Consider the following 25,119-nt stretch of genomic DNA (forward strand, 5'->3'; position numbering starts at 1 on the left):
ACGTGTGCCTGTGTGGGCATGCGTACAAAGCTGGGGCCACTTGTTCTCAAGGAGAACTAATTATCAGAATTTGAGATCCGGCAGTGACTATTTCAGACTCTAAAACTTTTGTTTTGTTGGTTTTTCAACACAGGGTCTTTCTGTGTAGCCCTGGCTATCCTGGAACTCACTCTGTAGACCAGGCTGGCCTTGAACTCACAGAGATCGCCTGCCTCTGCCTCCCAAGTGCTTTGTAATGCGTTTTTGTTGAGAATTTCTTTGCCTTCCAAATTTTACTGTCTTAGTACACATTGACACTAATTTTCACTTCTTATCTGTATCAGTTTGACTAAAGAAAGCTCACTTCAGAGAGTTGGGACAAATTCATTTTCTTTCTTTCATTAGTTCTTTATCATCATACAGAGCCAAACTGTCCAGGTTCAATTAAGTTGACTTTAGTTTGGAAAAGAACAGAGATTAAAATACCTATGGAAGCTTTTTCCAAGAACCCCTATGGTTGTGTATCATGTGCTCAAGAAGAGCCTCTTCCTTCAACTTCATGCCCGCCCCCCCCTTCTTTCCCTTTCTGCAAGTGTTTGCCATCTTCTGAATCTGGCAGTCTGAGCCATTAGTGAAGTTAGAGCAACACACAGCAGAGTTAGGATCATCTGATCCACCTCACTTTTCATCCAAGCAAGTACCAAGTGAGGTGACAGCAACAGCAGCTGACTGCTGGGAACAGTCAGGGACGAAAACGCAACGGCTGTTCTTTTCACTCGGTAGCCAGCGTTAATGTTGATGTTCTAATTTTGCATACTCCTCCATGTTACTTTGTTCTGTTTGAGTGAGCCTGGCACAAGTCAGGCAAGTACTCTACCTCCGAACCCTTGTCCGGCCTCTCAGGCTTGTGTCTTTCCTGTAAAGGCAGCCCTCAAGCTACCAGCATTGCAACTGTAACCCTCAGAATGTGTAGCCGCTGAACTTCACACTTACGGAGAAGCTGGTTATATATGCCTTGCCCTAAACCGTCCATTCCTGTGCCTGTTCAAAAATAGTAGCCTGTGCAGGTGGCAGGCAACTCCACTGCTTTCCAGCTGCTGCAGCTCCTACCTCACAAGTGCTCTGAGATGTGGGTGGATGGTCCTTGTTTTTCTATAAAGTTTTTAAAAAGTACTTTAGACTCCTGCAGATCAAAGCCACCTAGTGAGTGTGAGATAGTATCATTTTTATTATTTTAATCTCTTGCAAATTGACTTGAGGGGGGAAGGTAATATGTGCTGAATTTAGAGGCTTAAATGGTTAAATTAATGACTTAATAACTTATGATTTAATCTTTAAATTGCTGAAGCCTTTCAAGGTAGAGTTTTAGATGAGCAGAAAGCTATGGAATATAAAACTAAGAGTCCGTACCAGCTTATTCAAATTGTCCTGATTCATGATTCACTGTCTGGATCATCCATGCAGTTTTCAAATTAAAACAAAAAAACAAAACAAAAAAAAAAACCTGCTCCAGCAGATTAATAACAAGTCTACATTAGTTTTTTTTGTTTGTTTGCTTTCCTTGGAATTGGGGCAGACATTATTTCCTGTAACAGAACTTCAGAACAGAGAGAATAATGGAGCATAGGTGCCTTAGGAACATATTAGAAATATTGTAAGGTTTTGCAAGCAAATGGTTTTCACATTGTCACTTAATGGCAGGCTGACTGACACCCAGGGGCTCGCTCAGACAAGGCCCCTGGGTTAATTTTGAAAATGAACCGTAAACGCCACCTTGAATCCTTCTGGATGCCACCTTCCGCTGTTGCTGTCCCACCGGTTTCAGTGTGAGCATGAGAAAAGGGTGCTTTAACTTCCTTGTCAGGCCACAGATAATTCTAAAACAAACAAAACAAGACATTTCTGTCCGCTAAGTGTTCTCTTTCCATGTGGCTTTTTTTGAATAGCGAACATAATAGAGAAAATAAAAAAAATGACAGATTAAGAAAATAATCTGTATTTGTGCTTGTCCTTTGGCTCTTTGTAAATACATTCATGCACATACTTACACATACACACACACACACGCATACTCACACTCTCTTTGAGCTGGGGGCCCAGCCTGGTCTAAATAGAGTTCCAGGCCAGCCTGTTCTACATAGTGAGAGCTTGTCTCAAGAAAGAAAACCCTAAATAAATAAACAAAATGTAACTGAAGCTTACCTCAGGATTATTAACAGCGGAGTAATACCCATTTAAAGGGTTCCTCTGGGAAGTCCCTGGCACCCACACTCACCTACAGCCCCGCCTCCAGCTTCAGGGGGCCTGGTGCTTCTGTCCTCTACCTGCACTCCTGTGCCCGGGCACATGCACACAATTTAAAAGTTACACACAATTTAAAAGGTTGTTTCCGTGTTTTACTCACAATTATAGTGTTCTGTAGGATTGCCAAACTAGAGAAATCACTGCCCTACATCTTTATTAGATTCCTCTTAGGTTGATTATCATCATGTGACAAGTATTTGGGTTTTGATTCAAATCGACCTGGATTTGAATAGCATCTCTGTCACACTTATGGTCTCTGTCACCTTGAATAAATTATATTTCTCTGCAAGCCTAAATAACAAGATATGTTAATTTAAGCTTTTGCTTTTATCTCTTTAATATGGAAGGAATGTTGGTTTAGAGCATGCTGGTACATAACCTGAATCCCAGCACTCAGTAGGCTGAGGCAGGAGAATTGTCGCGTAGACATAGTATGAGAATTAAATGAGATGGTAATTTATTTAAAGTAAAATGGTATGCCTTTGATAGAATATGTATCTAAGTATGGTGGGCAATTTTATTATTGTACAGGTTTCTGCTTATTTCTTTAGGATAAATCTTCAGGATTTGGATTGCTAATTATTGTTAATATTTTTATTATAAAGATTTTCTTTCAGATTATAATAAAAATTACACCAATTTCCCCCTTCTCTTTTCTTTCTCCAGCCCTTCCTATGCACACCCTTGCTCTCTCGAACTCATGGCTTCTTTATCTTTGTTGTCACGTGTGTGTGTGTGTGTGTGTGTGTGTGTGTGTGTGTATTCCTATATATTCCTAAATATATAAACACAACCTGCTCAGTGCATATAATGTAACTTGTATGCATGTTTTCAGGACTGCCCGCTTGGTGTTGGATAACCAATTGGCGTGCTCTTCCAGGGAAGACTATTAACCTCAGCATTCCTTCATTGCCTGTAGTCCTTCATCTAGGGTGGAGGACTTGTGAGCTTCATCTGCTCCATGTTAGCATGTCTAATTGTGTCATTCTTGTTCAGGTCACAGCTTACATTTAGGCAGCCATGCTGGTGAGACTTGATGAGTTTAGCTTCTCTGACATTTCTAGGAGACACATTCTCACAGGAAACAAAACAAAACAAAACAAAAACTTTGTGAAGATTTTTAGATACATTGCTATCAAACTGCTACTTATTAAAAAAAAAAGATACTACTGCTTTTACGCAGCTCATTCCTTCAGAAAGCTGTGATAATTTACACTTTAAAATTTAGAAAACAAAACAAAAAAACAGGTGGTGGTAGCAAATGCCTTTGATCCCAGCATTCCAGAGGCAGAGGCCCATGACTCTGAGTTCGAGGACAGCCTGGTCTATAAGAGTGAGTTCCAGGGCAGCCAGGGCTATGCAGAGAAACTGTGTCCTGAAAAAAAAACAAAAAAGAAAAGAATGGACTTTCTTTGGATTTTTGCCCCAACTTAGTGTTATTAGATTTTTCTTTTCCAGTCTGTTAGGGAGAAGGTTGGCACTTAATTATTTCGTTAGCAACATTCTAATGACTGGCTTAATGACTCTGTAGGATATCTGTCTAGCAGAAGAAGGCCTGGTGCTCCATCCCTAACAGTGTGTGTGTCCCCTAATGTTCTATAATTATAATAGTTTATGAGCTCAGAAATTACATATAACATGTTAATGTTGTTCAATAGGAGTGGTCTGAGTAAGTTTGTTCAATAACTTTATTACCATTTCATTGCTTGGACCAGAAGTTTTTACGAAGAAAGAGGGCCACAATCACTCTATTGTGTTTTCCCCCAAAATGAATGCAAAAGTACATGAAAATAGTTTATTCTCAATTAATTTCAAATTTGCCTGTACTTGTGTTACCTTCTTCAATAAATCCTTTCTGTACGGGTCCGCTCAACACTGCCTCTCCTTCTGGGTGGGGAGAGGAAGTATCATATGCTCCACTAAGATATTTGACATATTTACAGATCTTTCTTTTTTTTTCTCCTATTTTATGTTTGCTTTCCCAACTTGATTCTGTTCTAAAATTTTAATTCTTTTATTAATTCTTTTTGCATCTACACTGCAAAAATCTATTTTGCTGGCTGTTGATGACTTTAAATGAAGAGAACAAAGCAATAGAATTTTATTTTAACCAATTACCTAGTCATGATGCTTCTGAGTACACACTTAGTACCAAGATAGAATACCACTGAATTTTTTAAGACAAAACTAAATAAAAACATTGGCAGTTTGTGGACCTTCTATTAATAGCATATTTCTTATTTTCAAAGGTTTGAAAATTAACAGAAGAAATTCTCCTTCCCACTAGCTTTGCAAGGGAGAGCTAATCTTCTGTGAATACCCTGCTGCAAATCCACTGCAAACTGTAGTCTGCACAGAACAGTCATGCTGCCTAATCCTCCTCTTTTCATGCTTTAGCCCGTACAAAGAGCAGAGCTGGAAACTGGATCTTCTGACAGCAGTTACTAAGCAACAGAATTTGGATGTTTTGGGTTGACATCCTAATAATATCATGGAGCCGATTCGGTGAAGCTTGAGCACGCATGAGCTGAGCGGCGTGGGCGCTCCAGAAGTGGCTGAGGGCCGTGGTGGACATCCCCTGGCTTTTGGGTGAACACACTTGTCTTTTTGCCCAGCATGTAAAGGAGGAGCAGAGCTTTGAGACCACATGGCTTTTAGCCGGTGAGGCACACCCTCTCTGTGGATCACGGTAGTGAAAAATGTAAGACTTTTTTCCTGAAAAGCAGGGAGAACAAATAAGGGATTTTAAGGTCAATCCAAGAAGCTTTAGTGCTTTGCCGAAACTTGAGGTCCACTTCCTGTGCAGCCTTGTCGGGAGACAGCTGATGCTTGCTTGGACTGCTCCCAAATTATTTTTCGAGACCAGAGATTATTACTGATAGTGCCAATTTAAATTCACTCATTTACGTTTTTATATGCCACCAAATATGATTAGCGTGTGCTTGCCACTAATTGCTGACAGATTTACTGCATTAGGGATTTTCTAAGCCATTAGCTTCCTCCTGTCATTAGATTCCTGTTAACTAGGCTGTGGTGCTTCACGCCAGCTACTCCAAAACTGAAGTGAACCCTTCCAGTCTCGGAGAGAGAGAGAGCTTAGCTTCACTTACTTAAGAGCACTAAAGAGGTTGCAGAAAATGAAGGCTAGAAGCTCCTTAGAGCACACTTGCTGCGGCTTGTGACTCTGAAAGGCTGGGATTAACATGGAGCTAATAATGCCGGCCCCCTCCCTGGAGCGTTCACATCGGCCAGGGGAGCAGCTGCTGCCCCACCTCTCCTCACAGGTGGCTCTCGCTTGTCTGAAGAGGCCGAGGCGAGGCGGGGTGAGCTCTGTGCCTTGAGTACTGGCAGTGCCCTGCCCGCCCTCCCCGCCGCCCCCTAGCCTGCCCCAGTCCCTGTTGCTCTGCTTATGCTGTGTCTCCAGCATGCTCTCCTGGAGCCCAGGCTGCCAATGGCCTGGTTGTCTCTCCTGACCCTCGCTCGGGTCTGTGTTGTACAAGCTGGAGAGGTAGTGCAGCATGTTGAATGGTGCCAGGCCCCTGGTGTCCACAGCCGGGGACAGACTCTGAGAATCTGTTTTCTGGAGATTGCCTTCATCCTTGAGAGCAAATCTCATCATTCTCACACCAGCCCTGACTGTTCTTCCCTCTGGTCCTTCAATTCTTCTCTAACCCTTCTTCAGGTTCCCACCTGACTCACTTAGACCACATTTGTATATGATGGCATTTCACTTGCTCTCCAGGACACTCCCTGATGACTCTAGAATGATTGTACATTCCTTAGATTGATTTTTTTGGGGGGCAAAGGGGCAGGAGTCGGTGAGGTATAGCTCCTAGCTGCAGCTGTAGTCCACCTGGCTGCTCCAGGCCAGTGGTGGCATATTTGATTGTGCATCTACTGATGGCAAGCTGTGGTGGCATTCTAACTAGGGCAGTTTGCGTGATTTTATTTAATTTTTCTCTCTCTCCCTTCTTCCAATACCTCACTTCCTCTTTGAATTGATTTACATAAAATTAGGGTAGAACTTTCCAGCTCAGCATGCAAATATCTCATTAGATTTAGGCTGGCAGCTAATCTCCTGTGCTCGCCGTCAAGCCTGGGTCTCAGCTCAGTGAACACTCTGCTGGGGCCCATTTCTGAGAAGACTACACATCTTCTTGTGTAGTCTTGGGGATGCAGGGAACAGGGGAAGACCTTCTGTTAGATTGGTGACCAGATAAAGAGGGGCCTGTGAAAGCAGGGACTGAAAGGGGTGAGGCGTGTGTGCACTTTCAGATCAGAGCAGGAGTTGAGTTAGGGAGTCAAGTTCCAAATGGCTTTGTCACAGCCTTTGTCACGGTGAGTAACCGATGCTACCAGGTCTCTTCGTGGTCTTGAACTCACTAACTCAAAACCAAAAGTAACCATCAGGAAACTGAACACCTAACTGTCAAATCTTCTCTTCCTAGGAAGGGGCTGTCCAGATGTACTCCGAATCCATTCCCCATACAACAAGAATCTTTGACTCCCATTTCTCCCTCATCACCACACTCATCCTTGGCTGCGTCCTTCTCGGCCCCACAAAGCCCTGTAGTATCTACTGTCTTCTCCATACATTCACTCCCCACACCGTCTCTCACTTGACGCCTGACGGTCCTCAGGCTCTAACTCTCCCCTTGCTTCTCCGTATTTCAGCCTGGAAAATGTTCCTAAACTGTAAAACCTGCATCTCGGTTCATTGCTTAAAACTCTGTAGTTTTAACTGCCTTTACAGTAAATTTAGCTCACTGAAAATTTTAAGATCCTCCAAGGCAAACAGAGTGTGGTGGTGCACATCTTTAATCCAGCACAGGCAGAGGTGGGCGGTTCCCTTGTCCCCTGCGTGCCTGCGTGGCTCGGGATAGCTTCAGTTATGCTGCAGGAAGCACCCCCAACCCAGCAGATCCATCACAGGCTGGACTGTGGTTCTTCCTCCCAGGGCATGTGTGCATCACGGCTCTGAAGAGGACCCTTGCTCACTGTAGTTTCTCAAAGACTCAGGCGAGTAGGTAATGTGTGGCTCTGGCATCCAAGACTAGGGCTGGGGATCCGGTGACTCATGCAGTGGCTCTGAAGTCTTCTTTCAGAAGGGCGTCTTCACAGTCCCGGGGACCTTTCCCCGTTCTAACTCTTGACAGTGCAGTTAGTTACCTGCCTCCCTGCTTGCTCAGGTGGCTTTATCAACACTTGACAAATGATAGGAACTTAAAAACGTGTTGACTGAGTGACTGAAACGACTGAATGAGCATGGCAATAATGCTTCCTACCCTGTCATCCTTAGCGTTGTGTTCTTCTTCCTCTCCCACTGCTGCCTGAATGTCTCTTCCAGCCCTGATTCCACCTGCCACTGTCACGCGCCTTTCCTCAGACTGGCGTCAGTTGGACATCTCCAACTACCTACATGATATTTCTGCTTAAGTATTAAAAAAAGCATAAATTTATTATTGTTGTTGTTTGAGACAGGGTTTCTCTGTGTAGCCTGGCTGTCCTGGACTCACTTTGTAGACCAGGCTGACCTTGAACTCAGAGATCCACCTGCCTCTGCCTCCCAAGCGCTGGGATCAAAGGCGTGCACCACCACTGCCCAGCTTTAATTTTGTTTTTTAACAAACGCCTGTTATTTTTCGGGTCCAGCATTATATTAATTGAGATAATGAAACAGTGCTCGCTTTCTGTGTTTTTACAGTCTAGTTTAATATATGGGAAAATATAACGAATCCACAGTGTATGTGCAGTATAGAAAACGCTGCGGAAACAGAACAGAAAGAAGAATGATGCAGAACAAGACGTCCTCGGGGCTTGTGTTGTCTCAACTGTTTGTTTCATGCTGGGTGCCAAAGGTGTTATAAACAAAGCAAACATTCTTATCCACTTCACATTCCAGTGGGGAGACAGGTTACCAAGGACAAGCTGGGGTTGTGACACAGCACGGGACAGTGTTTGTACTCATGACACTGGTGGGTGCGCTGAGCCCCATTCACAGTGTCTAGAACGACATCCTCACTCGTAAGAGGCTGGCCTGAAGGCGGGCACTCAGCTTCAGCCTCTACAGCAACATATTCTCTGTCTGATTTGAAACTGCTGCTCCATGTTTGCCGGGACACAGCATCCTCCCTCACCGCTTGCTTTAATTTGCTGACTGTGTTCAGCCACCATCTTACTAAGTCATAACTGCTTCCAGTTTCCCCACGCGAGCTCTTCAGGTTCTAAGGTCCTGTAACCTAGTAACATATTTCACTCTGTTCACTACTGTCACACTGTGCTTTGTTTGTTCAAGAATTAACCAAATTTAGCTGGGCATCGTGGTGCACGTTTTTAATCCCAGCATTCAGGAGGCAGAGGCAGGTGAATCTCTTGAGTTCAAGGCCAGCCTGGTCTACATACTGAGACCCTGTCTCAAAAAGAGTAGAAAAAAGTTAACCAAATTCTTGGAATTGTCATTACTATGGAGGACAGTAAGGTCAGACATGATTTTCTTTCTTGAAGATCTTCGATGATGCTTACAAATCTCAGCTCAGCTGTGTGGTCGTGGATGACATCGAGAGACTGCTCGGTGAGTTGTGACTTCGGCTGTTCATGTGTGACTTCGCCGCACATGACAACTGGAATCCCGAAATTATAGGAGGAGAGTATTTCCATGGGACGTTGGAGGCGAAAAGGCAATAAAAATGCCTTTCTTTTTCTCAGAGGGACTGTAACAGCATCTGTTGTAGGAAATCAGTAGTCAGATGAGCTAGCAGCCTCGTTTTCTCCAGTGTGTCCTGTCCAAGATAAATGAGCAATGTAGGGTAATCAATATTGAAGCTCTGAAAATTAAAGGTGCTCTACAGTAATTTAAAAACATACCTATTAAATATCTCTTAGGTTGAAGTACAGTGGTTACAAAGATGAGTAAGACCTAGCCCCACCCCCCACCCCACACCCAACTCAGTAACAAACTATTAAATGTCGGAAAAGCTTTGTCACCTTTCTATTTTGTTCGTTGTAAATGAAGTCAGTCTGGTGTATATCACTACGACAGTGGGTCAGGATGGGACATGCACTGTGGAAACAGACAGCTGGTGACCTAATAAACACTGAGGACCCTGCCCAGCCCGGGCTGCACTAATGTGCAGTAATGGTTCCAAGTTAACTGTTCTTTACTTCCCTGTGCTGTTCAGCCTTAGCATGGGGTCGTCTGCTATTTGCTTTTGAAGTTTGGGTAGTATTTATTGTAAAACAAAGCACGTATATCTAGAAGGCCTCCCCAAATTAATAGTGCTTATCTAATGGCCAGGGCTTGGGATGTGCCATGTTTGGGACATTACAGCCCAGTTTATAGGATTATTTCTTTAAGAACTTTTAGTCATGTGCATGGCTCTCTGTAAATTCCTTTCTCTGAGCATAATCAAGGCATGTGGTCACAGCAACACACTGTCAAAAACTTGTGCTGTGGGCTGGAGAGATAGCGCAGTGGTGAAGAGCACTGCCTGCTCTTCCAGAGGTCCTGAGTTCAATTCCCAGCAACCACATGGTGGCTGACAACCATCTATAATGTGATCTGATGCCCTCTGCTGGCCTGCAGCTGTACTATCTAACCTTTATAACATATATTGCCAGAAAGTAACGTAACATAGAATGTACCTATATCCTGGCTGTTCAGAAAACCTTGACTTCATGGGGCTGATGCCAGCAGGGCTCTGAGCACAGATGGCTCCGGCAGAGGAAGCTAGGGAAGAGAGTCCTCCAGTTGCCTGCGCTGCCTTCTCTGAAGGGCAATCTGAACACCTCTCTATCCTTGTGCCTATATTACCATTTCTTTTCCTATCATTTTCAGCTCCTTCTTCTCCTCCTGAGATCTCCACCACTGAGCCATATCCCAGCCAGTTTCTACCTATTTTTAATGTCAAACTTTGTCGTCAGTGTAACATATGTAAATATACTCTGACGGTTTCCAGTAATTTCTTAGAATGCTTGGTTAAAAACACCTGGACATTCTCTCCTTTGGTGGGGAGTGTGAAATGAGTCTCTGAAGACCAGAAAATACATCTGCATAATCCAAGTGGATATTTAGAAGCTTTTTTAAATGGACGGATAAGTTCTTGTGTAGCGCTCTGAGAATGTAGATTATTAAGGGTGTCTTTTTCACGGTAGAGCTGCCTGCCTCTTGCTACAGCTCATGTTCACTCTCGATGCAGACAGATCTGCATGCTCGGACGTGTGGCCCCAAGATCCCCATCCCTGAGCCACTGCCATGTTTCTCTTTCAGATTATGTCCCCATTGGTCCCCGGTTCTCCAACCTGGTGTTGCAAGCTCTTCTTGTGTTGCTGAAAAAGGCGCCTCCTCAGGTAAATTAGTACTAACAATATTTTTACAGAATCCAGGAAAGCTTATAGAGTGGAGCCCGTCAAGTATATGGGTAATCACAGAACAATTCTGTTGTTCTGGAAGGGGCATCTGAGGTAGCCTTCTGTCTTAAGGCAAATTGTTTTCCTTTTTTGTTTTGTTTTATTTTGTTTTGTTTTCCCAGACAGGGTTACACCGTGTAGCCTTAGCTGTCCTGGACTCACTTTGTAGACGGGGCTGGCCTCGAACTCACATCGATTCGCCTACCTCTTCCTCCCTGAACACTGGGATTAAAGGTGTGCATCACCATGCCTGGCTTTAATTGTTTTCTTTTTTTTTTTTAATACTTTATGTTATTTTATGTGCATTGATATTACCTACATGCATGTCTGTGCAAGTGTGTCAGATCCCCTGGAACTGGAGTAGTTACAGACAGGTGTGAGCTTGCCATGTGGGGGCTGGGAATTGAACCCGGGTCCTCTGGAAGAGCAGCAGCACTCTTAACTGCTGTGCCATCTCTCCAGCCTCTAAATTGTTTTTCTTAACAGATTTTTTTTTCCTTTTTTGAAAAAAATCAAGGTCTGACAGTTTCAGTTAGTTTTCGTTCTTGTTTTATGAATTCCCCAGCATATTCCACAACCTTAGCCCCGTCCATCACCTCCAGAGGGAGATTGTGACACAGATGTAGAGAGGATCAAATACCTGTTCCTATTTGTTTCCTTTATCACTTGACGGTTTCCCTGAGAACATGCATTTGACGGTTGCACGCGGAGGTACCAAGCGGGCAGGTTTGCTGCCGTGGTTTCCGCTTGTGAGGATGGCCTGAAGTTGTTCCTCCTGTGACACACGCTGCCCTTAGGAAGCAGAGCTGGGCAGCCAGAGATGGTGATTGCAATCCCTTAACAGATGCAGAAGCATCCCATGAGGGTAGGTTAGATGTCTTACTTACGCTGAGGTTTCCAGAGTATGCTTGGCTGGGTCACAAGATGGATTCTTGAGGTGGAACACTGAAGAAATGCCAGGCAAAGGGAAGAAAGGCAGAGGGTGAGCAGTTATTTGAAAGCATCTTAGTGTCTGTGTGGAAGTCTCATATACAATATGTTATGAGCAGAAAGAAACAATAAAAATTGTTTGTGGCTCTAATATATAATTTAGCAGTTAAAAATACACATGCATATTTTACACTTAAAGACTGGTCTTACTTTTCTAGGTTTTTAATGCTTCTTAAAAATTTTCTAAAGTCATAAAAGATACATAACATCCTTGAAATTTTGAAATATATGCAATATGAAAGGATGTCTTTTCTGTGCTGGGTATCAAACCCAGGGCTTCCTGCATACTAGGCAAGTTCTCTAGCCCTAATTAATAGTTTCTCTTTTGATTTTGAGATGGAGTTCTCACTATGGTGCCCAGGCACTCTCAAATTCCTGGGTTTGAGTGATTCTTGCCTTGGCCTTTTTGAAGTCAAGAGAAGTGAGGTGGTTTTTTTTTTTTTTTTTTTTTTTTGGATTTTCTTTTTTTTTTTTTTTTTTTTGCCTTCTCTTGATTCTCTAGATGCATATGTCTAAAATTGTTAAAACAAAATAATTTCTATATATTCATACCTGCTTTTTATAGAGATAGCATGTTTAAAAATTTTAGATTGGGAGAGATTTTTAAGGCATCCAACTATATTTATTATAATATTCAGCTTTTAAAAAAAATGCAAAAGAATGACTTAGGAGAAAAATGAATAGATTTTCAGTGTTATTTTTAAACTTCTTTACCTGGTCACATATTATCTATGTGAGTTTAAATATTCATTTCTTCCCTGAAAGCTCTTCATATCCAAAATAGATGTAAATAGAAAATACTAACAAATGGCATGTTTTTAAAAGTTTTAGATATCTTTTCATTGTATTTGTATTGGGGGCACATGCCATAGGGCCCTGTGGAGGCCAGGGGACAGCCTTCAGGGGTTGCTGGTTCCCTCCATTCAGCTTTAAGTGGGTTCTCAGGGTTGAACCTGGTTTTTTAGGCTTTCTCGAAAGCACGTTTGCCCCCAAAGCCATCTTGTTGCAATTTCATTAGAGACTAAAGAATAACTGTTTCTGTTTCTGAAAATATTTGTAAGACTCTTAAGGAAAGGAAAATTATCTAATGCTTCTAAATCTCACCACACACATGCATCCTTCCTAGTTTATTCAAATAACACATTGAATATATACATATAGCTGTATATGCATCATCTTGTATTGATGGTCTTAGGTTATATGGTTAAAATGATAAAAATATTTAAAAGTAGTTGATGGTACACGCCTTTAATCGCAGCACTCAGGAGGCAGTGGCAGGCAACTCGTTTGGGTTCAAGGCCAGCGTGGTCTACAGAGCAAGTCCCAGGATACAGCCAAGACTATACACAGAGAAACCACGTCTTGAAAAATAGATAAGTAAATTTTTAAAAGGGAAAGAAAGTCCAAGAGCCAGCAGATAAAGGCACTTGTCCTATAAGCCTGATGCCCTGAGTTCAACCCCAAGAAGTTCAATCCATGAAAAAGTAGGAGAAAACTGACTCCGCAGAGATGCCCTCTGACCTCACCTTTGTAACATGGCACATGGGCTCCCCCACCACTCACACACACTAATTTTTTAAAATAATTTATTTATTTTGTGTGCATTAGTGTGAAGGGGTCAGATCCCTTGGAACTGGCATTACAGACAGTTGTGAGCTGCCACATGGGTACTGGGACTCAAACCCAGGTCCTTTGGAAGAGCAGACAATGCTCCTAACCGCTGAGCCATCTCTCCAGCCCCACTATTTTTTTTTTTTTAATTTTACGTGAAACTCAAATGACCAGTTAATACACAAGCAGGTCATTCATATTGTCTTTCATTAGGGACTGTAAATCAAGACCAATATAGTGAAGTACTTTATTTTATTTTATTTTATTTTATTTTGGATTATAGATGACTATGATCCAAAAGTCAGATAAAAGTAAGTGTCGGTGAGGAGTTAGAAAAGCTGGAAACTTTTAATATAAACTGTTAATAAAAATACTTAAATCTGGGGCTGGAGAGATAGCTCAGCAGTCCTGAGTTCAATTCCCAGCAACCACATGGCAGCTTACAACCATCTGTAATAAGATCTGATCGCCTCTTCTGATGTGGATGAAGACAGCATACTCATACATAAAACAAATGTTTATTTGGTTTTTTTTAATTTAAAAAAAATTAAAATGTTAAGATCTGTTGCCTTTGGGAAAGTTTAGCAGTTTCTCAAACAGTTGAACTTCAAGTGAGGAGGTAGCCCATCAGTTAACTCCTAGAACATACCCAAAACAAACGAAAACACACACCTGCACCAAAGCTTGTTTGTGAATGTTCATAGCAGGATTATTCATAGAAACCCAAAAGGAAAACAACTAGAATAAACTAATTTACAGTCACAAAGTGGAATTCAGGGATGAAAATACACTCAGTACGTGCTTCGATATAAATGGACCTTGACAATGTGATAAGTGAGAAAAGACGATCACAAAAGATCACATTCGATGATTCCACTTTGTCCTTTCTTTCTTAGAGTTATTTTATTTTAAATGTATGGGTGTTTTGACTGCATGTATGTCTGAATACTACATATGTGACACATGCCCACAGAGGCACAGAAGAGGGTATCAGATATCCTGGAACTGAAGTTACAGGTGGTTGTGAGCCAACATGTGGGTGCTGGGAATCAAACCCAGGTCTCCAGCAAAGGGCAGCTAGGGCCCTAAACTGCTGTACCACCTCTCCAGTATGATTTCATTTCTATGAGGTGTCCATAGTTGGCCTTTGAGATAGAAAATCCATTATTAGTGGCTGCCGGGGCCTGGGAGGCTGGATTGGGAGAGTAAGAGGCGACTGCTAATGAGGGTGGGATTTCTCTTTGGAGAGATGAAAATATCTAAGATCAAGTGTGGTGGCTGGTGCCTGTATCTGTGACTGTACTGAAAACTGTTGAGTTACACACTTTAAGTTAGTGAAGTGTGTGCTTTGCAAATTATATCTCAATAAGATTGTCACATTTTTAAAATGTAGTTTCTCAAGCTATGTAAATGATGAAAGAAGAGTTACAGAGGGAGTTAAAAGTAAAGGGCAAGCCACTGGGGGACGTGGAGAAATCCCAGCTTGGGAGCAGTCTTATACCCGGCAATTGGGTCATTAAAAAGGGCTGTGGAATGAATTTCTCTGAGAAGGAAAGATGTATGTAAGAAGTAAGAAACCTGGTTGCCTTAGTGACAGGGAATGGCAGGGATTCTCTCTTAAGGGAACACTGGCCTGTCATTAGTCAGAATTTGGTAACTCTGACCCCTGCCTGCCAGGTGACCTGCTGCATAAGAATTTGTGGCAGAAAGAATTAGTAGTGGAAGTACTTCTCGTTGACGCACGTTTAACAGGATAAAAACAAGCCTTGTCTGCACCACCTGGCTTTGTAAATTTATTGTACATTGTCTCAAGAAAATGAGAACAATTTTAAGCTGGTCCAGTGTCAAGGATGTCGGTGACGCTCCAGTAGGAGCATCCTCTTGAGCAAACCAGCGCCGCATGGATTTTCCAATTTAATGCTTAAGCTGGAGGCACTGAGTCAGGTAGGGAGTATGGGTCACGGAACACTGTTCTCTCTGGCAAACAAAAACAAAACAAACACCATGGGCATCCTACTTTAGAAAGCACGGTACATCTTCCAGGACCGCGGTTGCACCGCAGAGCCTTTATTTTTGCATTTGTTTCAATTCTAGCTTCCTGGAAGCAGCACTGTGTCATGCGCGCTCTGATGAAAGGGTCCCTCCAGGGCCAGTGTTGTTATGTACCCAGATATTCCCTTTCCACTTCCCCTCCCCCACCCCTCCCTTCTTGTAAATTGGCTTATTAAAACTGGGTCTCAAGCCCTCCTTTTCTCCCTTTGTGATCGCCTTGTTCTTGGATTTTCGGTGTAGAACTAAAAATTCAAGGCAGATTTCAGTTACTAGGATAATTTTCCTTGAATTTTAAATTTTCCTAAGCAAATGCATAGATTTTTAATGAACCTGGCATTCAGTGGATTTGCTTTAAATTGATCTGGAGAGTTACTTTCATGATTGATTTATTAGCCCTTTGAAAGTATAAAAAGTGGTAGTTCATAAAAACTGAGAAACATCATCGCATTTTGTTTAGCATCTTTTTTAAAACCAATTAAAAGCTTTTCTAAAATGGATTGAACAGGAGAAAATAAAACATGTTCCCTAGGTCTTTATTTCAATCAAGTTTCCCCTGTGTTCTGCAGGAGAAGAGATCGAGGGGGGGAATAGAAAGCCTGAAAAGGGCTGTCCCAGCAGGGAGCCGAGCTGGAGAAAAGGCTTCTCTGAGAACTCCGCTGCAGCAGCTCAGAAAGCTCCCGGCCTGCTTCATCTACATGCAGACTCACACAAGGCATGGGGGCGCTCACCGGCACACAGAGGCTCCACATGTGCTTCCCTGCTGATTCCTGTGAAAAGCTAACAATTGGCTCGGAGGGTAAAAGACCACTGCAGTTCACCCTCCCTGAGCTGGACGTACAATTTGTCCAGTGTTAGGAAATGTCCGGCTTAGCAGCGAGAGGCTTGAAGACAGCCCTCCTTGCAGTGAGATCCTAATGCCGGTGCTTTTACTCCATGACGCTGGGGCCCTTTTCAAGGTTTGCAGATTTATGGAAGTTGGAGGGGGATGTGCTTTTCCAGATCGGAAGGATGAAAGCCGAGGTCTTTGCGTCAGGGAAGAGCTCCAGTAAAGAGGGAAGGCCAGGTGAACTGCTTTCACCACTAGCACTCATGGTTTTAGTGTTAACTCTTGGGTCTTTAATGGCAAATGTAAAACATTAGCTTTATCACTTGGAAGACAAGTGCCTAAAAAGGAGCGTTTTGAGCTGTGAAACAACATGATTTCCCAGTTAACTCAACAAGCCCAAGGGCTTCTTGATCCTGGGTGTTCCTGACATTGTTTAGAATCACTCTGGAAGCCCCACCTGAACAGATCAGGATAGACTAGAACAGCCTTGCAGTTCATAGAGAACCAATCCCTTTTCAGCGCCTGCCAGCCTTTTATCAGGGCATATACAAAATGGCACTTGATCATACGTGTGGATAAGTAGCCAGGGACACTCAAGGCTGGCCAGAGGCCCGTGGTCCTTTGCCTTCTCAGCTGATGGGAGTCAACACATTAATTTACATATAACTGATAAATTGGATAATCTTTGGAAACTATAAACTTCAAAAAGAACATTTCCAAATTCTTAGCGGTATTACTGAAGCGAGGTTCAGGCCTAATAGTAAGGAGTTTAAACTGAAATTAACTACAAGAACTATTGCTCTGATGCCTGGGGGTGTTGTGTTGTTTTTTAAAGGAAAGGAAGCAGGATGTGCTGCTGCATGCCCGTGATCCTAGCTTCAGGGAAGTAGGGGCAGAAAGGTGTGAGTTCAAGGCCAGCTTAGGCTACATGGTGAAACCGTCTCAGGAAAAAAAAAGAAAGAAAATTCGGAGTGATGGGGTACACACATATAATCCTAGCCCTTGAGAGGTAGAAGCAAGTGTTCAGAAGTTCAAGGTGATCCTCAGCAATATAGAATGTTCAAGGCCAGCCTGGACTACATGAGTCCCTGTCTGAAAAAAAGGTGTGTGGGCATGGTACTGTCAGGGCACAGCTGGGCCAAGAAAAACTACAGCAAGGCATCGATCTGTAGTGCCTCTTTAGAAGAGTATTCAATAAAAGATTCTTTACAGGGGGGCTGAAGAGATGGCCCAGTGGTTAAAAGCACTGGCTGCTCTCCAGAGGACCCAGGTTCAATTCCCAGCACCCACATGGCAGCTCACACCTGTCTATAACTCCAGTTCCAGGGGATCTGACACCCTCTCACCAATACACATAAAAAATAAAATTAAATAAATTATTAAAAAGTAATCTTTAAAAAAAATGAAACAAAAATCCATAGATCTCTGGGTAGGCAGCTGTGTCTCTCCGTGGACTTTGTTCTAGCAGCAACAGTCTATAGACGGCTCTGCTCTTATGTCCTGCTTATAGGACCTTTCAGTACAGCCTTACCATCGCTGGGTATCGGGAAGGCCCTGCTAATGTTAGGCAGCCCTTCGGCCTTGGAGTTGCTTTAGTGAATAAACAGATAATGGAAGACTCCAAACCCTACAGGCCTAAACACGAGAATCTTTCCATCTATCTGTTTAAAATTAACTCTGGCTAATGACTACAGTATGACTCAATAAGATGTATAACCACTTCAGGAAAGGGGTGTACTCATTTTGCCAGACACATTAATTGTAACCACTTGACAGGGTGACTTCTGCAGTGGACTTTTTTTTTTTTTTTTATGATGACTGACAGTCCAGTGGCCTAATTTTTCCATTTTCTAAGTCAATAACATTATATAGATACTATGTCTTATAAAACTATTTTATATGCACTTTTCTTAGAATAGTAGGTTTTCTTGGAAAGTTACAGATAAATTGAACACAATATGTAATTGTAAATTAGTTTCAATGTATCAAAATTGGTAAAACATTTGATGAACCCTTTTATAAAACATTATTACAAATATCTGAGAAACTGTCTTAAAAGGTATGACTTTTTAAAAATTGGTCTTGGAAGAATGCATGTGTGGTACTAGGGCATGAGTGTGTGTGTGTGTGTGTGTGTGTGTGTGTGTGTGTGTGTGTGTGCGCACGTGTGAAGGTGTACATGCATGTGTGGGGTGTACGCCACTCCCCAGTTACTCAGAGTATCTAAATTTTAATCGGCAGAGAAACGTTCATGAAAATTTTGCCTCACAGCTAGAGCTCAGCCTTGATCTCTCTCAGCCTGGGTAAACCGCCTGCGCCATACACCAGCTCAGGATGCGTTGGGGAGAGCACCTAGCATTTATTGGCGCCATTCCTCTCTTGGGAGTACCTGCTCTGCAGAACTTGCTCCTTGTTTGGCTTAGGTTATAAATCCTGAATTCAAGTCCTGGTTCAGACACCTCTGGCATTGTTGCCTTTAATTGGGATCTTAGTCTCTCTGTGTGTGTGTGTGTGTGTGTGTGTGTGTGTGTTATCTATAAAAGTGCAAAGAATCCCCGTCCTGTTGAGGGTCAACTAAGATGTACAGTGAAGGCCTGTATAAATGCGTAAACTGCAACTACGTAAGATATTACAGCAAAGAAGTACCTTCAGGCGTCCTCAGGACCTTTTGAGGAATGCATCTGCTATGTAGAAAAGATGTCCAGAGAGAGTAAATTCAGAATTCTATCCCCTCCTGTGCCTTTGTCCAGTCAGTGATATTCGCAGGCTAAGTCCTGAAACAAATGCACTCATCTGGATATTGGAGATTTTTGTTTTAAGAAAATGAGATAGAGACAGTTTCAGAACTCAGTAAGGCAGGGTGTAGATGGGGGTGGGAGGATGGGAAAGTGGGGGCCAGGGATGTGAGGGGCAGTGGGGGATGCTGGCAGGGCACCTAGCCACTGAGGAATAATAAAATTTTTAATGTTTATATCTAGTTATATTCATTTTTAGCCTAGCAGCATAACTGTTTTGTTTCCTTCTGTTTGCTTTGTTGAGATGGGCTCTTGTGTGGCTCAGGGTGGCCTCAGACAGCATTAGATGAGGCTGCCTGTTGGCAGGTGTCTGTGTCTAACCTTGCCTTTTCATTTTAAATGAATGCCACGGGGGCTGGAGAGATGGCTCAGCAGTGAAGAGCACTGGCTGCTCTCCCAGAGGACTCAGGTTCAATTCCCAGCACCCACATGGCAGCTCACAAGATCTGACACCCTCGCACAGATATACCTGCAGGTGAAACACCAGTGCACATAAAACTGAAAACAAATAAATCATAAAGGCAAACGCTGTGATGTCTGTAAGGTGCTCTGCGGTGATGAGAGGCCCACAGCTCTCACAGGTGTCCTCAGCTCCGCCCAGTGCTGTGCTGCCCATCTACATGTGCCTTCATGGATGACTGTTGAGCACCCATGTCGATAAGGGTGGCCCCAGATAAACGACAGTTATCATGTGTCGTACGTGGCTGGTGGAAGGGTTGGGTTTTCTGTTTCTTTATTGGTTATGTTTTGTTCCTGTCTGTGACAGTTCTTTTAGACATACAAGGTTGGAATGCTACCTTAGGGAATAACTGCTTTTGTTAGAATGCACAGGTAATGACCGCTCTCCAGCATAGAGAGGGGAGGTGAATGCGGGACTCCACTTAGCTGTGGGGTCTGCGGGTGAGGTGTGCAAGTGGCGCTCACTGTCTAGCCTGGCGAGGGCTGAGGCTGCCCTCCGCACGCTCGCCAGGATGCTTGGCTCAATCTGTTGTTTTTTTTTTTTAAGATGTCAAATGAGTTCTCAGTGTCTCTGTATCCCATACATGGGCTAGGCACACTTATTCTGGAGGGTTCTATGGCAACCCCAAGCCCAAGGAAGAAGTAAAGAGGTGCTTGCTTCCTCACACAAGGTGCTAGCACGGAGAGCAGTGGCAAGTGTGGCTAGATTTGCCCACACCCCACTGGATGTTTTCTCCAGCCCCCATACTCAGGAGTTTGCTGCTGTTGTCCCTGTTGCTATTTTTCCGGTTCACACAGAGGCCGGTGCCTCTGCCACTATCCAGTGACAAGGATTTGAGGATATGTTTTGGGTACAATAAACCATCTTAGATTTCATGTGACTTACTCAGTTTCACGGGGGACAAGAACAGGAATGCAGAGGAAGGCAGCAGCTTCGTTTTTTTGACTGAAGTATTTTTTCCCTATGTGTGGGTATTTTGTCTTTATGTATGTCTGGTGCCCTCAGAGTCCAGAAGAGGGCATTAGATCCTCTGGAGGTACAAATGGCTATGGGTGCCAGGAATTGAATCAGGGTCTTCTCTAAGAGCAGCCAGTGCTTTTAATTAGTGATCCATCATCTCTTCAGTGCCCACAGTGTATCCTTATTTATCAAATGTTATGCTTTCCAGGCGGTGCCACCCTGGTTTACAGTCAAGTCAAGGACAGCCTAGGCTACACAAAGAAAGAAACCCTGTCTCAAAAAAAAAAAAAATTGCCATCACCACCCATGTGCCAGTGTGCTCAACAAGGCATGTTGGCATATGCCAACTGTGTGTGGCAGTCACTAGGGAGCCCCATGTGCCCTGTGACTTTTGTGCCTCCTAGTTCCTTGCTGGCGTTGCTGACAGCTGCTGCCTGCAGGACTCCAGTGAGGGAGGTCATCTGCCTGTCTCTGAAGGGGCCCTCACTAGCTTGATGCTAGAACTAAGGAGAGCAGCCACCAGGGCTCAACCATCTTATGGTGAGAGTCACGAAGCTCCGGTGTTAGCAGAGTCAGAACAGAATGAGTGGGGGCAGGGGGAAGCTCTGTCCATGGGTAAATAGAGGGTTTTGTTTGTTTGTTTGTTTGTTTGTCTTTAATTATTGCTATAAAGATGATTGTGTTTCTGTAGTTTTAAAGATATCTTCAACTTTAGAGCCCCTCCACTTTCAATGGTAAAAGAAATTATATTTTCATGGTTCCTTCAAAGTCTTAGGAGCCTTGGACTTTGTGCCTAATGGGCAAGTTGTAAGGCTGACTAAACCTTACACTGATGCTCAGCGCAGATCCTGTCTGCTTCTTTCTCAGTTCTTGTCTGAGGTCTGGGTAATTGAGATTGTTTCACAAGTTGCCTCTTCATGTGTGAGAAGCGGACATGGTGGACACACCGAGTCATGTTCTATGGTTAAATGAGGACAGAGGATAGGAGAAAGAAGGCTCTGAAATCTGAACATGATACAGCCACACACTGGCACAAAACTCCTACGAGCTTGTATAAAAAGAGAGGTTGCCCAGAGTGAAACCCCAGAGGTGGAAATAAAGTTAGCAAGAATGGTGATGTGTTCAGAACAGGGGGTGATTTACAGATATCAAGCTGAATGCTGAGTGTGTTGGGGGCTGGGCCGGCTAAACATTCTGGGGAAGAAGTGTTTACACAAACCATGTCTTTTGGCACTAAGAATAGTGTGGCATGGGCAGTACAACTTTATTTCCTTAAGTTATTTAACCTTTCTCCTAAGAGTTCAGAGGTCATCATTTCCAGCAGATGTAACTCCCAAACTCATAATTAGTAGGATAGCTACTGTAGACACGGGTTTAAAATAACACATGGTGCCAGGCGTGGTGGTGCACCTCATTGATCCCAGCTCTGGGGAGGCAGAGGCCAGAAGATCTCTGAATTCCAGGCCAGCCTGGTCTACAAAGAAAGTTCTAAGACTACCCAGAGAAACCCTGTCTTAAAGTCAATCAATCAATCAATAAATAAACTTGCACATGGTGACACACCTAACTACTGTGTATAAGACCCCAGGTTCAATTCGTAGCATTACGAAAACAAATGGCTTAAGCAGTCAGCAGTGGAACCCACAGAGTTAATGGAAAGTTGATGAGCCTGAACCCCAGGTTCAGCCTTTTTCTGGACGTATCACCTCCCCCCAGGTTCCTCAGCTACTGAATGACGAGGACAATCGGAAGACTGGGAGCAGGGAGCCTTAGATGCTGCTCCGAGTGTGAGATCAGGTGATTCAGGGTCTTTCTTGTGAACTGCCTCCACATATTCACAGAATCACAAAGTTGTCTGCTTTTGCCCATTTCAAATCATCTAGAGTCCAGGCTCTGGCTTCTACCCCACCAGCCACAAAGAGTGCCTTCCTTTTGTCCTCTGCTCTGCTTACAGCACCAGGCTGGCTACAAAGGGCTAGGCAAAGAATTTGCTCCAGGGTACAGTCTAATGGAGAATTTAAGTGTAGTTGTCTGCCTACTTACAGCATGATTTATTCGAAACATCCTTCCTTCGGTATTCAACTTCAGCATTTAACTGAAGAAAAAAAAAAGTACAAAGAGAAGGGGCCATGGCAGCTACAGACATTTGAGCCATGATCCCAAATGCAGGCTGGATATGGAGAGGCCCAGGAGGCCATCACTGCTGCCGCCTGACTCCTGGTTGCCTGTGCGCATCTGTCTGCAGTTCTGGGGCCTGAAACTGGTTTTCCCGTCTGTGGGCAAGCTGTCTATTGCTGAGCTGCACTCTCAGCCTTGCTGGCTGCTTTTAGTGGTAGTTAGTCTTTTTATTTACTTTACGGCAAGCCAAGAGTTGCTGGAGACAGTAAGACTTCTCCTCTCACTGACTTGGGTTCCCAGTGTCCCATAAACCTTTTCCCTTCCTTTGCTAGAGAAGCCTGTAGTAAGCAGTCAATAGGTGAAGGGCGATCATCTAAAAGAAAGGTACAGCAGCCTTTGGCATCAACTTAAATATGTAAACAAGTGTTACCCATCCTAGAGTATTTCCATTAAAACGTAGTATATCATAGCATTCAACACTTAGGGCTCTGGGCTGTGACTCTGAAATTGTAATTTCCTGTTAAACATTGGGTGTAATGTACATTTTTCTAGGGCCAGAGGAGAGGTCATAACAATAGCGTCATGTACTACCCTTGAAGCCTGAACCAGGATCATCACTCATTCATTCACCATGTATTTATTAACTGGCCCCTGCATAAGGCCCCATGTTAGCCCTGGGCAGTTCAGTAAAACCAAACAAACCTCACCCCTGCCTCACAAAAGACTCGTGAGACATGCAATGACGAGCAAATACAGGGACCATGTCACGGGGATGGTATATAAAGAGTGATTTGATCGAGGGACAAAAGAGAATGGGGGAGAGGAAGCTCAGTGGCGTGGGCCTGAGCAAGCTATAGGAAAGCTGACATTCAAGCAAGCCCTTGACGGAGGGAAAGAGCCATGCTGATAGGGACAGGAAGTGTCTGGGGAAAGGGACCATGAGTGCACCTGGGTGCCCAGTGCATCCAGGCAGCTGGGCCCAAATGCTGCTGAGCCTGGGCGAATGAGGTGTGTACAGAGCTGAGAGGCTGAAAAGTAGATCAGTAAGTGCATAGAGGGAGGGAAGCAGCAGAGCGAGGCAGAATTGTTCTTAGGGTCTCAGTAGCAGAAAAAGAAGAACTGTTTCCTTCCCAAGAAGGAAACCGGAAAAGCAAAAGGCGGAAGGACTCTGTCAGGAGAAGCTTCCTGGTGGCCTCTCACAGAGGCCCCTCAAACCCCACTGCAGTGACTCCTCCCCAAAAGGCCGTGTTGCCTGAGCCTCATTGGCATCCCAGGTAGGCCGAATGTTGGGCCCTTGTCATCCCTGTGCGGGGCAAGTCTGGTGCCTGGAAGCATGCTTGCCCCGTGTCACTGCTGGGGTCCCAGGCGTTAGGAAGAGAACCTTGCATCCTACTGCTCACCTGCCTGACCTAAGGTGAACCTCGGAACCCTTGCTTCCCCCACCCCTCGTCTGTCGTGGCCGTGATGTGATGTTGGGGAGCACCCTCCGTAGTATTCCTTTACATCATGCTCTATCACACACACAGGATTTTTCTAATCCCGTTTGTTTATGATTGAAGAGGAGTCCGGTGCTGAGGTAATCTACCCCATGTCTGTCACGCAGCTGCGAATAATGGTGCCCGTCCCTTTCCTACCGCACAAGCTACCCAGCCTTCAGGAAAACTCCGCTGCTGTCCCCACCCCTGCCCTTACCCAGGCTGGCATCAAAAGCACCCCACTATGGGTAGGCTGTGGGCAAAGGGTGCAGGACCCTTGTTGGGGAGTTTTCCTCAGAACTGGCATGGCCTTGCTGTGGTTGCTTTGTCCAAGGCCATAGGAGGAGGACATCCTGCCAGAATCCTTCCCCTCCTCCGTGGTGCTTTCTCCTTCAGACCTGCCTTTGGCTTCTCCTGGTGCTTTTTATGTTAAATCTCCTTTTCTTTAGCATCTCGAGTCTTGCCTTCGTTGGTTGCCCTCATTCTCTCCAGAGAGACCTGGTGCTGTGGCATGGCTGTTTCCACCAACCGCGTGAGGTTTAGTAGCATTTGTACCTGTCCTGCTCCTGAGGGGCCTTGCCAGTGCCTCCTGGCTCTGGCCCTGCAGCTCTGCTGCTGCTCCAGGTTCTCCCATGCAGCCATTGCCCCTAGGTGTTTGCTGGTACATGACTCGGTAGTGGCTCCCGCGTGCTGCCCAGCCAATTTCCCAGCTAAATGAAAATCACTTCGAAGGTGCAAACTAAATTTCACCATTCGCATGCCTAAGAAGATAACTTCTTGTTGATGTTCCAGTTAGCAACTGTTAATTTCACCTTTTGCTCGGTGGGTTTACAAATTCCTAGTATTCTGGCTTTTTTTTTTTCACTCTTTTACATAAACATCAGATTGTAGTCATTAGAAAATAGAGTGTAAGGCCCATCGCACATGGCAGTTTTGAACCTTGCTTTTAAACTCACTTCTTAATCCATCCCAGGGTTTCCGATTGTTCCGGGTTAATTCTTCTTAGCAAGAGTGTGTTACATTTGCTGCTTTGAATGATAAGAAAGAACTGGGCCTTTCTTTCCCGCATAACTGACTTCACTTTTGTTGGGGGTTGAGGCCAGTCCTTCCATTTCACTGCAGTTATTATATTGGTGGCATTTT

At 44.0% G+C, this 25,119-nt stretch overlaps 1 protein-coding gene across 2 annotated transcripts in view; it reads left to right on the forward strand.

Moving 5' to 3' along the window:
- The window catches only part of Nsf (N-ethylmaleimide sensitive factor, vesicle fusing ATPase), a 130,030-nt gene that overhangs the window by 95,996 nt on the left and 8,915 nt on the right, over positions 1-25,119 (forward strand). For both annotated transcript variants that reach the window (XM_021631893.2, XM_060386589.1), the window contains exons 16-17: positions 8,788-8,854; positions 10,550-10,629. In XM_021631893.2, coding sequence (XP_021487568.1) covers positions 8,788-8,854; positions 10,550-10,629 — 147 coding nt within the window. The remainder of the gene's footprint in view (positions 1-8,787; positions 8,855-10,549; positions 10,630-25,119) is intronic.

The sequence above is a fragment of the Meriones unguiculatus genome, chromosome 7 (genome assembly GCF_030254825.1).
Source record: "Meriones unguiculatus strain TT.TT164.6M chromosome 7, Bangor_MerUng_6.1, whole genome shotgun sequence".
Classification (NCBI taxonomy): Eukaryota; Metazoa; Chordata; class Mammalia; order Rodentia; family Muridae; genus Meriones; species Meriones unguiculatus.